Genomic DNA, 13,039 nt, shown 5'->3' with positions numbered 1-13,039 from the left:
GGTTCCCCAATCCGTCATAGGTTGCAAAGCCGCATGGGGCATAATAAAAAATATTATTTCACGTGCCACAACTCATCTCACCTAATTTTAAGGGCTTCTGCCCTAAGCTATACAAATGAGACAAATTTTTCAGCACTGCACATCATCAAACCTCCTCATACACTGTTAGTTGAAAATTTTAGGAAGTGTATCAAGAGGCTAATAGCTCTTCTTAAGTTTTATATCAGTACTGAGCAGAACCCCTGTCGAAGAAGTCTATTATTATACACTCAAACATGTCTGAAGTTGAACAAGAACAAATTGTCGAAGAAGTTGCCGTTGAACAACAAGAAACCGCTTCCATCTCCATCGAAGATGCCTTAAAGGTTGTCTTGAGAACCTCTTTGGTCCACGATGGTTTGGCCAGAGGTTTAAGAGAGGCCTCCAAGGCTCTTTCTAGAAGAGAGGCACAATTATGTGTCCTCTGTGACTCCGTCACCGAAGAGTCTATCATCAAGTTGGTTGAGGCTTTGTGTAACGAGCCAGAAGAGAAGATCCCATTGATCAAGGTCTCTGACGCCAAGTTGTTGGGTGAATGGGCTGGTTTGTGTCAATTAGACCAAGAAGGTAACGCCAGAAAGGTCGTTGGTGCTTCTTGTGTTGTTGTCAAGAACTGGGGTGCTGACTCTGACGAGAGAAACATCTTGTTGGAGCACTTCTCTCAACAGTAAATGTGCTGGTAGTTTATTCTATCGGATGTTTACGTTATAAATAAGTGAGCTTCCCAAGTAGTGAAGATTGTATATTATAATATAAAATTCCTATTAATGTGAAAGTTGTAGAATGTAGTCAGTAAAAGAGATAGTGTAAGGAGAGGGGGTAGCAAAATACTGTTGTCAGACTAACCAACACTTGATTCCGAAGCTAGGCATTACTAATTACCAAATCCGATGGCAATAGCATTAGCAGGAGCCTATACCAAAATGCTGACAGTTTTATACCTACAAGTTTATCAGATATGCCATACCTTTCCATGCCACTTGAAGCGATTAGTTTGCAAATATATCATTTAAAAAGTTGAAATGTACGTCTCTATTTCAACTTCTTTGCATCGCACCAATATTTGGTAACATTCTTATACCAAAGAGCCCTGTTGAATACTAACAAAATAGCAGCAGCACTCATATGCCCCTAATAAAAATCCTTTTCTTATTAGTTATTTCATAAGTCATCTCTTCTCATTGTGTCAAATACCTTGGTTGATACGTCTCTCTCCCATGCCATCTCTCTTAGTTGAACTATTAATTCCATATACCATGTTCCATAATACCATTGCAACCGTTTTTCGCAGCTGTGAATGCAAAATTATACCGAGAACTCTACAGGATGGAAACAAATGGCATCGAAACTGGGGCTAAAAATATAATAATTTATTCAAGTTGAACTCTCTCATAGTTATCAACATCTGCATCCCATTCCTTGTCCCTAATTCTCCCATAACTTCCAAGTCCACTCCCATTTCTACTCCCAAACCTTCAACCTCCAATCTAAACTATGTACATCCACCTCTTCATTCAACTGAACAATGTTCCTGTACACAGATTATTTACCTATAATTATGTCATCCTGCAGACAGTGTCTGCATATATCCAAATCATAACAGAAGCTTTAATATTCATAGTTATTAGTTCATCTTTAGTAACCAAAATGGACCCAGATGACAGAACAGCAAGGAAGAAGTCGCGTATAAGAGGATCGGGGTACGTATTATGGAATTTTTTGAATCAATTTCCGGTGAAAATTGGTCTTTAACTGGGATCTATTTGCTAACATCGGCTATAGTAAACGTAATGTTCAAGTAGATGACTTCTTCGTGTTAAGTAAACAGACAACAAAACAACCTACACGGAAAAAAAGAAGACTTACAGATAGCTTGCAGTCGGCATTGAACCACTGGGATAACATTGAGAATTTGCCGCGGCTCAGAAATCGAAATCCTGATGCCTCTTCTACAAGCAATGATGATAGTACAGTAGCTGATAAAACTATTGAAGCTAACGACAAAGAGAACAGAGGTAAAAAACCACAGAATAAACTTATAGAATCGGTACAAAATAACAGAAATAGTCCGGCGCTCGGGTCGAATCCTCGTACCGATCAAGATGACTCTAGCTTCCTTACGCCAGCTCATTTGATAAATCAATCGATCTATGACGAAATAGATTACCCAAATAATAGCAAAGAGGATAATGGAAATAATGGAAGGAGAAATGGCAAAACATTGGACAACCCTATGTTTGAAATAGAAGATTCATCTAAGGCTATCAAAAATGCAGCGAAATTCACAAATAAACTTCTAACGAAGGGTAAAGGATCCTCGTCTAAAAAAGTAACGGAAAGTATTTCAAAAGATGACACCCCAAGAAAGAGAGGCCGTCCACCCAAGATAAAGAGAACTGGCAGACCCAAAAAGACGGCGCATACGCCGTCAGAGCCAATTACAAAAAAGGCGGTCGAAGCACCGGAACCGAAACCTCTAAGAAAGTCTGATAGAAATTCCGGAAGACACATTAATTACAGCGAGCTTCCACAGGAACAAGATCAACCTAGAAATGACGATAATGACCATGTAGAGTTCACTAAGTGGTTGGCTTCCCAATCGCTTCGTAAAGGGTCTAGACTAAGACAAGTTCTTTCTGGAACTCAAGAAGTTACAGAAAGAGAGTCCCGTGAAGTGTCCGAAGAAATCGAGACACCTAAAGCTAAGATTCAAAGGATTAAAAGGAATGTGCGGCAGAGACAAAAGGACATCGAAAATAAAACGAACTCGACTAAGGCCGCTCCGAAAGCATCAAGTAAAAATAAGGGAGCCACGAAGGCGAACAAGGAAACATTACTCCCACCTGTAGAGATCAGAGCTCCCCAGCCAAGAAGTCCTAAAAGACCTACAAGAGTTGCCCCAAGAACACAAAGCGTGCCAATTCCATTATTAAAGACAAGGAATAACGAGAGACAGAAACCATTAAATGTAGATATTCAACGCTTGAGAGACGATAATAATAAAGATACACGCCAAAAGATCAATACAATTGACGTTCTTCGTCACTTGGTTAAGACGTTTGAGCCAGAAGCAACTGATTCCATCATAGTGAAACAGAAGATAATTCAAGAAGACTTCCGCTCCCATTTGCTTCATCAAATTAACTACTTAATGGATGTACATTCCTCTATCAATGATATATCTTCAAGGATCAATGAGGTAAGGAAGTTGAAGAACGAATGCAGAAGTAGGATATACCAGTTAAGACAAGATCACACAGCTGTGGGTAACGAGCTAAATTTATTGCGAGCTCAATATGGACAAGAGAAGGATCAGTTTGAGAATTTCCTGGTTGTCCATAATGAGTTGACTTCGCTCAAAGAGCTAAGCACGAAGACCACTGAGGAGAGTCATCAAGGATTAAGTCAGTTAGTCAGTAGTGAGTTGCAGCGATTATCTTCGATTGTTAATCCTCATTCAGGAATTTACCACAAGTTGCACATTGTGAATGAGAAATTGTCTGAGGTTGACAAGGAGTTGCCATGATCATACGTGGGGACATTGTAGTATTAGTACATAAGGATATAGAGGTGGTGAAAACCTTAGCATTCGGATAGTTTAATATGTAATATTTATATTTGGGGCAACACCCAACATGTACCTCTTTCCTTCTTATTGATCAATTGTACTACAAGCTAGATATCTACAATTGTTTATAGTTATTATTAATCACTATTATATGAACATAGGAATATAACGATGGAACAGAATTAAAACAAGAACATACAAATAGTTAACAACTGTGAAATATAAACTGAAAATGAATGATACCAAAGAAGAAGGATAACATTATATTATATTATCACAGCATATCTATGCAATATTGATCCGCAATTTAGCGAGGCTCCTCTCGTCGATAGCGAAGAGGTCTCGAGTGATCATGTAGGCCCAAGAATACAAGAATGGTTCCAAGCGTCTTGCTACCTAGCGAGCAGAGATTCTACTCCCACTGTGACTGCGTGCAAGCGGATGAGCAGTACTATACATAATGGGGATCTGGCATCTAACTCTCATCAGAAACCAATGCCATGATCATTCTGTACAAGTAGAAGAAGAACAACAAGAGGTGGAAACCCAACTTGACAAATGATTCCTTCTTGTGTCTGGACAAGGTTCTGAAGATCTCGGTGGCATCCAACAAGTGGTTCTTGTTGACGAACTTGTTGATGTTGTAGGCCAACAATGGCAAATTGAGCAAGAATGGGAACCAGTAGCCGTTAACCAAGAAGAGGGTAGTGATAAAGGCGTGCAAACCAGCTTCTGGGATGAACCATGGGTTCAATTTGTTGCACAATTCGATTGGGTTGATGTAATCACACTCCAAGTCGGAGTACATGATTGTGAAGAACACTTGAGAGAACAAGTTGATAGCGTTGACTACAACAGCAAGGATGAATAACCTAGAAGAATAGTTAGTGACTGAAAAGATGACGACAGCAGCAAAGGGCAGATGAAGGGGCAGCCAAACACAGCGATTTTCACCTGGATTGGGTATAATGGCATCTTCAGGCTGCCAATGACCGTTTATGTCGAATTCCACAGCTCGATCCATGGTTTTTGATCGCTTTCACTGTGTGATTTGAACACATCGTTCCGACAGATGTTTTCCATCGAGAAGCTATAAGTCAAAGTGTTCAGATAAACGCAGAAGTAGACTGTCTCAGAAACAGCGCCATGATGTGGATCAAGTACTTACCAACTCTCCCCGTTCATTTTCGGTAGTTTTGACTATGTTTTTACAATAGATGTGTATGTAGAGTAAAGGACCAAGTGTGTAAGATCGAGTGTCCTCCTTTAATTTTCTGGTTTTCTGATTTTCTGGTTTTCGATTTCTGAAGTTCGATTGATTTTTGAGTTTTTTTCCGATTTTCTGACGTTCGCAGTGCGGACTGTCGGTAGAGTGGGTGAGGGGGTAGGGAGAGGAGGGAGACAGTAGGGAGACAGTAGGGAGACAGTAGGGAGACAGTAGTGGGAGTGAGACAAAGATTAGTGGGAGTGAGTAAGGGAAAGATTAGTGAGTGTGTGTGTGTGCGTGTGTTGAGGGAGAGTTGAGAGAGAGAGAGAGAGTAGTGGAAAAAATAGTGAGATAGGAATGGGTCGTAGTGAGCCTGGCATAGAGACAATAGTGGGCACGGGAGAGGAGAGCAGTTGGAGGAAATTAGATTACTAAGATAGAGATTGATAGAGAGTAGAACAATGCAGCAGGAAAAGGTTGGTGCAATTGGAACTGGAACAATAAGGACAAGGAACAAGACAAATATAAGAGGAGGATAAGCATAAGAAGAATAAAAGAAGATCATACTGACTAAGATCAGAAAGAATATCTAAATCATCAGATAACAAACAAGAAACCAAGACAAAAGAATATCTTTGACACCGTCAAGAAGATGTTGTATGTATCATATAATGTATGTAGCATATGTAATGTATGTAACACAGTATTGTATGTATTATATGAATGGATACAATAAGCTTAGGCAGGTAAGAAATGTTTTTTCTGGTGAGCTTTTAGCTTCCTTTGGGGAAAAGTGGGGGGAGCCATAGGAGAAAGAGTGTGGGAGGAGAGAACAGATAGGGAGAGTTAGTTTGTGTGAGGTTGGAGGGAGAGCTGAAGATCAATGAAAAATGGTAAGGGTCACCACATATCATACTAGTTTGAGAAGTTCAACAGTTAAAAAGGTTACATAAATAGATACTTGCCTATTCAACTTTTCATTTCTAAATGGCAGATGTGTGTATATAATATTATATGATATTATATGTCTTTGAGGAATGATACTTCTAGCAGTAATCGCCTTTGTGAAGTTTGCACCCTCCATGGTAATCTCGGAATTACTGAGAATTCAGTAGATTTAATAGTGACACCAACAAAATTGAGACTTCCATCAATTGGTAAATGACTACCACCAAGGAGAGAGAGTTACAAGTCAATAAATGGTGCTAAATGGTGAGAAAAAATGCAATAATATTCCATATTTAACTTGTTGTATCTATATCACAACGAGAACTCAAAATAATCTCAAATAGAGCAATTTGCAACTATGTACCATCGAATATATTACCACACAGATCACCTATCTATAAAATGTGGCATTATAGGAACGTCGTCGCTGGACATACAAATGTGTAAATACGTGAATATAAGTAAGCCGAAGTGTTTGTAGGTTCGTGTGAGACATTAGAGACTTGTTTTGGGTGCAATAAATATTTCTGTTGTCTCACTCTTAATGTTACAGTATATTATAGAGTATATTATAGAGCATATTATAGAACAGGTTGTATTTATACTTCGGTTTGTTAATGCATTATTATTTGGAGGGGTAATATTAGTTACTCTTACTTGTGATTAATCTGTGTCTATGAGTAATGTAAGGATTTTAGCTATATATAACTTGGAATCTCGAGCAAGCTCAAGCATTTTTTAATAAGAAACCATACAAAATCTATTTGTATGATATCAATTGAAGTTTATATTCAGACGATTCACTAACAAATGCTGTTCATATGAATGTTGACTTATCATAAACACGGTGAACTCTCTATCTCTTTCGCTTTCCGATTCTATCTGTTCTCTTTCACCCAGCAACTCTTCCTTTCAAGATCTCTCTTCTATTCTAAATCGGTCTCCCTCTCCCTCTTCCATCTTTTACATGTTTTACATATGCTCAATACACTTCCATTGGATATCACTACCTTCAATGTCAACTACGTCACCTAATTTTCCTTGAAATGGAAATGGAAACCACTCAACATTGCCATATTCAATCAAACTTTCCCATGTTTTCTCTTGTAAATTGTAAAATGCTCTGATGACGTGAATTGGCACATCTTCATTTGATTTATCATAGAGAATCCCTTGAACCCAATTCCCTAAACGAAGTACTTTCCCTAGATATTTATCACTATTCACCGTCTCAAGCGCATATACTTCGATGTGCTCTATTTCATTTTTGGGTTCTCTGACTTCTGAAGTAGGAGTGTGTCCAATAGGGTCCAATGAACGCCATATTTCAACGTAATTCTGTACTTTGTTTGTATCAGGATTGACCATCACACCTGTTTCCTTTCTATCTTCAGAACCTTCTATTATCGAGAAATCTCCAACATCTTCCCCTAATTCCAATGGCTTGCCAGTTCTTAACGATTTCGAAATGGCAAGTGTATCAATATGGTTCACAAATCTGATCTTACCAGAATTTGGAATTGGTTGCTCTTCTCCTGCTAAACACCACTGAAAGACATCCTCGAAATGAGGAATTCTTGCTCCCTTCGTTTGCTTGTAAGGATACTTGTCTTTGAAGATTCTTACATCGACATAGTTATTGCCTGGTGACGTGAATGCCATTGTATGAGACAACTCCTCCGGAGCCTCTGGTGGCCATTGAAGTGAAACTCTTGTTGAAATAACCATTGTATGTAGTTGCCTTGTCAATTGTCTTCTGGTGGGTGTTTTCCTTTGTCTTCCACTACAAAACCTCCCATTTTTCATAAGTTATATACATATATAAATATATACATAAATATATATATACCAAGGTGATAAGTTATCGTACTGCGGAACCTTCTTCCTAATTGGGCAATTGCGCTAAATCGATATTTGTTACCAAATCTCTATGTTATATTCCTTTTATCTATTTCATAAATATACTATATATTTATAATTCTATACTATCTCGGACAACTCATCCAGATTCAATCTTTCACGCAAGACGTTTCTCTTCTCATTGGTGATGTGACCACCATCCAAGCGACTCAAATGGCGGAAAAAGTTAATTAGCAAGGTTTCATAGTTCAAACGGCGGTGTACCTTAACCGCAGATTCGGCAGAAAGTTTATTCACAAACATGGAATCTCTTTCAGTCCATTCGTCTACGCCCTTGCTAAGCGATTTATAATGTATAGCAAAGCTTTCGATATCATCTAAAGTATCCAAATGAATAGGACTCTTGTCATCAAAGTTTTGCACCTTAGTGAATTCTAGTTCGTCTGGGCTGAACACATATGGATATAAATCAATATTGCACAAATTAAGTCTCAAATCCAACACTCTCAATGTATTTCGGGATCCTAGTAATCCCTTGACTATGGTTTCCGTCTTTTGTATCTTATTACTGACTAAGTAGACCTTTCTCAAATTGCCAAGTCTTGAAAGTCCCTCAATACTCTCTAACTTGTTGAAGTTCAAATTCAATTCTCTCACGTTAGGGAAAATTGTTGCAAACGAATCAGGAATATTGATTAATCCTAAAGCAGAAAGCTCTAGCTGATTTACATTGAAAAATGGGTTAACTTGATTGAGTAAGTTACAATTTAAGTTTCCAGATAAATCCAAGTGCTTAACATCTCTTGCACTTCGGTAGACATCATCAATAACAGATCCACTGTGTTGTGATTTACATGATAATTCGTCTAAATTGGCAAGCTTGTGTAGCCCAGCTACACTATCCAATAAGTTTCCGTCTATTCTTAAGACTCTCAAGAATGGATAAAATTCTAAATCAAGCTGCTTCAAATTATTGAATTTCAATAACAATTTTTTCAAGTGAAAATGCTTGTTCTTGCATTTTATAATAGTGATTTTATTCTCATTAAGATTCAAGATTCTCAAGTTGCCCAAGGATTCAATACCCGAGATAGACAGTATTGAATTCTCTGACAAATTCAAATCTTGCAAATTAGGCAAGTAATAGTTTTCAAAATTTAAAGCTCCTGTCAATTTATTTTGGGATGCATCAAGTTTAGTTAGATTTAGCAAACTTTGCAATCCTCCAAATGATTTGATAACATTCTTTGAAACATTCAAGTCGGTGAGGTGGATATTCTTACTTAAATTTGAAAGATTCACGAGGCGATTAGATGACACATTCAAATATTGAAGGTCATGAAATTGAGAGAATGGGGTGATATTCTCTATTTGGTTTCCAGTCAAGTCAAGTTTTAAGATAGACTTAGGAAGGCCTTCTAAGTATTTCAAGTTATTCTGGGACAAATCCACGTTTATGAGATTCGGTAAGAATTTTTTCAAGTCCTTGACACTTTCCAATTGATAGTTAGATAAAGGAATTTCGTTAATATCTTCCCATGGTAAATCGACAGTCTCGTCCGCTGAGAGTATTTCATTGATGATAGATACTAGTTTTTTGTGTGTTTGTGAAAAAGTAATCTCATCAATCTGCGAAATTCTAGTAACTTCATTGTTTTGTGGACTTTCATCCCTTTCGAAATCCAGATCTTGATGTGGTAAGTGGAAGGATACCTCTAGCTTACTATTGTTACGTTTTCTCAGACTTTGATTGCTAGATTTGATGATACTGTGATCTGCCTCTGCTTTGGTGTTTCGACTTTCATTTTCGTGCTCCTCAGAATTGGTTACTAAGTCTTCAATTGAATCCAAGCTTCCCTGATAATTCTCCTTATTCTCACTTGCAACCCATTTCTGATTCTTAACATCAAGGATCATATTATCATAGGCAACGGGTAAGTTCACTCCTGGCTTTATTCTTCCTCTGATGATCCCACCTGAGTTGGTATTTCTCTCCTTCACTATATCAGAAGGCTGTGGCTCGCTCTGCGGTAATTGGAGTTGAGATGCACGCTTCCACTTAATGAAGTCTTGAATTTGTGATAAGTCCTCATTAGTAAGATCCATATTGTCTATAGATATTTCGGAAACATCTTTTGTCACCTTTTCCAGGTTCAACTTCAGCTTGAGTCTCTCATTCTCCAATTGAAGCTTCTCTACTACCTCGCGTAATTGCTGCGATTTATTCTCATCCAAAGTCATGTTTGCCAATTTTCGACTGATGTCATCTGTAACAAAAGAATGTGCTTGAGGTGAATATATTTTCGTAGGTTTCTGCATTACTCTTGGCTCAGGGCGTTTATCAAAAGCAGGAGAGGGTTCATTGTCCTCTGAGAAGTCTTCAAATGTATACAAGCTGTCATTTTCCATGTCGGATGCGTTATGTAAATTTGAAGAAGAAACTTGTGGTATGGAAGTCCCATCGTTGTTTTTGGAGCTGTGATCAAATGATGTGAAATCATTGTTTCCGGCATCCGAATTGAATTGCTGGTACTTATAATCAGAACTTTCATCATTGAAATCACTAGTGAAAGACGATTGATCATCCTGAAAGACTTGTTCTTCTTGCTTATCAACAATTTTATGGCTTTTGGGAGTAGATGTTGCAGTTGTATGAGCATTGGATATGGATCTGAAGACATCATCCTGAGATGGTCTAAAACCACGCTTCTTTATATTCTTGAAAATATTATTTGCATTTTGCTTGAACTGCTCATCTGTGTAATGCTTACTCTTCGTGAAATTTTTGATCTTCAAGCGGGGCTCCTCATCAGGCTCGCCAATATATTTCATTTCTTCAGTTGGCTCTAATTCGTCTAGTCCATCTTGTGCTTGTGGTAACGGAGGAGTGTGCTGGTGTATCTTTTTTAAAACACCAGTTAGCTTCTCTTTTGTATATGTATCATAATTATTGGCAAAAAGCTTTAATGGGGACTCAGGATTATTTCTAGGATACTTGAAATCTTGCTGATTCAATTGCTCGAGTAACTTCCCGTTTTCTTCGTGATCCTTATTTATTGCCTTCAATTGTTGGTGAGATATAGTAGCCATTGGTGTGGAAAATGTTGAAGACACTGAGTGATTATTGGGGTTCGTGTTATTTGCATGTTCTGACTTGTCATTGTGGCTTGATTCAAGCGAGAGGAATATATTCTGTAGATTGGGATGCAGTTTTTTCTCTTGTTCATACTCTTCTGCTACTTTTCTCCACATAGGAGTTTCCAAGGAGTTGAATTTAGAATTGTGTAAAATAGTATTCCCTGAAGCAAACTCTAAGTTAAGATCCAAATCATTTAGCTGCTGCAGTTGCAACAGGCCCTTCTTCGTTATGCGGACAGAAGAAGAGAAATCGTTTCGAGGTTCCTCTAGCGACCATTTATCTTGTAGCTCTGACGGCATCCATTCGGGAGTTTCATTGGTATGCACCGCATTGGAAAGATGATTAGCGTTGTAGGTATTGAAAATATTGGAAGAATGGTTGTAGCTATTTAAATTGCTATTGCTTTTAGTATTTCCTCCATTCAAGTTGCTTCTCAAAGTGGATGTCTTAATAGGTGGAGTATCATTGCTTTTGTTTGCGTTTTCATGTTCTGGATTCAGCAGATCTTTACCTTCTGGATTTATAGTATGTCTCAAGCTCGTGGCACCAATAGTCTGTTTTGTTTTTGCATTGGGATGCGATTTGTATTTAAAGGTGTTGGGTATGGAATGCAAAGGCGAGTCCAAAGTATTTGCAGTATCTGGAACATTAGGAGAGTCATAAATGACTTCATTTACCTCATTAACTGGGCCGCTTCGATTCAAATTCTTAAAGATGACCTTGTTTGAGTTGGTCAAGTTATTAAAATCCTTGACTCTATCTTGCACAAGACCTATATTCGCTTTTTCGGTTTTTGTCGCTTGAACTTTAGACAATGCTACAGGTTTATTGTCTGCCAAATTCAAGGAACTAGAATCTTGATCCATCTCAAACCGACTGTTGGGTATATAGGATAATTTTTCTTGGTACTTGGATGGTTTGATGTACTTCAGGGGAGATTCTTTCAGCAACATTGAATTTAACTCATTTTGGTCTGACTGTGCTTCAGCCTTCTTTTCCATCGCCTCTTCTTGTATTGGATTCAACCGCTGACTTTGAAACCTGTCATTTGGTTGGACTGGGGAGTGTTCAACATTGCTGGAGTCAGCAATTGGCATGTCTGATCCAATGATCGAGTTGTCAGCTTCTATCTGAGTGAACTGGAACGAATTGTTGGGGGACGCCTCGTCGAAGTGAGTTCCAACGGCAATATGAGAAATTTCGTTCTTCGTCCCTGACTTTTCTCCCTCGAAAGTCGACGTTTGCACCGTAGAAATGCTTCCATGAAGCACCTGGTCACTGATCTCGGTGTCTCTTATAAAACGACGAATATTCATTCCACCTCCCGAAGAACTCGGGTTAGACGACGAGTCCAGCGGCTGTCTCTGTTCCATGTCAAAGGTGCCACTTCTATGTACTTTGTAGTTTCACTAAAACAGCTTGAAATAACGAGAAAGAACTTACCGCCGTAGTTATTCGCTTCTACCTCCTGTTGTAAACCATTAAAAGAATTGGCAGCCGTTTTGTTTACGTTTGTTTACATGTCGTAAGCTGTAAAATGAGCCAGTCAAAAGAGGGTCTGATTGCAGGTTGTGATTCGGAGGGTTTTGTGGAGTTGCGGTAGGTGCACGATACGAATTTGCAGCTGGATAGAGTTTAGAAGAGTGGTGGGTGTAGTAGGTTATGATAGAGTGGTTTCTAGGGTGTATGCAAAGATAAAAGGGAAAAGTAGTGTTTCATAGGTGAGAAGAATGTAAAGGAAATCTTGTAGGAGAGTGACAATGAACAATTTTTTTGTCTAAAATATGCTTTTATTTATATGGGAAGTCCCTGTCCCTCTCTGTATATACTGTAATGTAATGTACTGAAGGAAAATACAAATTCTGGGAATCTTAAGAAATTCAAGAGCCAGAAGTATTGGTACTAACAAAAAGCCATGATAGGTCAATTTTGTCCCAAAATGCGTATAAATAACCCCTCTCATAGCTTCTACTCGCTAATAGGTTGAAACCGTGCCATTGGCCCTGGCGTCGATCAACTATTTCCCTCGCTAAGCGATCCCACTTCGAGGTTGCAGCACGGATCCCCACTGGGCAATTCTGCTAAATTTTGGACCCACACCTTGCCTTCCCACCATACCTTAAAAAAAAAAAAAAAAAAGATCTACAACCACAACCATACTTTGAAAGTTACTCTTTAACCTTAACCATTCGCTCCCGAAGCGACCATTTCTTCCACCACCGACCATCCTCTCTACCACATCAACAATGGCAGCAACAATTATCCGGTTTCTAGCCGA

At 38.5% G+C, this 13,039-nt stretch overlaps 5 protein-coding genes across 5 annotated transcripts; 2 read left to right on the top strand and 3 right to left on the bottom strand. All coding sequences in view use genetic code 12, as the record gives it.

Annotated features, from left to right (window-relative positions):
* The first annotated feature begins 181 nt into the window (after positions 1–181).
* On the top strand, positions 182–807 carry RPS12 (40S ribosomal protein eS12). Its single transcript, XM_064916398.1, has one exon. The coding sequence runs from the start codon at positions 276–278 to the stop codon at positions 708–710; it is 435 nt and encodes a 144-aa protein (XP_064777781.1). The 5' UTR covers positions 182–275; the 3' UTR covers positions 711–807.
* An 874-nt stretch (positions 808–1,681) lies between these two features.
* On the top strand, positions 1,682–3,703 carry RJT20DRAFT_22007 (uncharacterized protein). Its single transcript, XM_064919299.1, has 2 exons — positions 1,682–1,739; positions 1,822–3,703. Exons 1-2 carry the CDS (start codon positions 1,687–1,689, stop codon positions 3,563–3,565), a joined length of 1,797 nt encoding a protein of 598 aa, XP_064777780.1. The 5' UTR covers positions 1,682–1,686; the 3' UTR covers positions 3,566–3,703.
* A 34-nt stretch (positions 3,704–3,737) lies between these two features.
* RJT20DRAFT_125087 (cornichon family protein) lies at positions 3,738–4,896 on the bottom strand. The gene is made up of 2 exons (XM_064916397.1): positions 4,776–4,896; positions 3,738–4,479 (listed from the first exon to the last, which is right to left on the bottom strand). The coding sequence occupies exons 1-2, from the start codon at positions 4,790–4,792 to the stop codon at positions 4,083–4,085; spliced, it is 414 nt and encodes a 137-aa protein (XP_064777779.1). The 5' UTR covers positions 4,793–4,896; the 3' UTR covers positions 3,738–4,082.
* A 1,838-nt stretch (positions 4,897–6,734) lies between these two features.
* RJT20DRAFT_132847 (uncharacterized protein) lies at positions 6,735–7,490 on the bottom strand (the record flags this gene model as incomplete). Its single annotated transcript, XM_064918173.1, has 1 exon — positions 6,735–7,490. One exon carries the CDS (start codon positions 7,488–7,490, stop codon positions 6,735–6,737), a length of 756 nt encoding a protein of 251 aa, XP_064777778.1.
* Positions 7,491–7,641: 151 nt separating this feature from the next.
* Positions 7,642–12,278, bottom strand: RJT20DRAFT_125085 (uncharacterized protein). Its single transcript, XM_064916396.1, has one exon. It carries the CDS (start codon positions 12,132–12,134, stop codon positions 7,743–7,745), a length of 4,392 nt encoding a protein of 1,463 aa, XP_064777777.1. The 5' UTR covers positions 12,135–12,278; the 3' UTR covers positions 7,642–7,742.
* Between the last annotated feature and the right edge of the window lie 761 nt (positions 12,279–13,039).

The sequence above is a fragment of the Scheffersomyces xylosifermentans genome, assembly GCF_036884685.1.
Source record: "Scheffersomyces xylosifermentans strain CBS 12540 chromosome Unknown RJT20scaffold_1, whole genome shotgun sequence".
Classification (NCBI taxonomy): domain Eukaryota; kingdom Fungi; phylum Ascomycota; class Pichiomycetes; order Serinales; family Debaryomycetaceae; genus Scheffersomyces; species Scheffersomyces xylosifermentans.
Note: the sequence above shows the minus strand (reverse complement) of the source record. Positions and strands in the feature narration are given on the sequence as shown.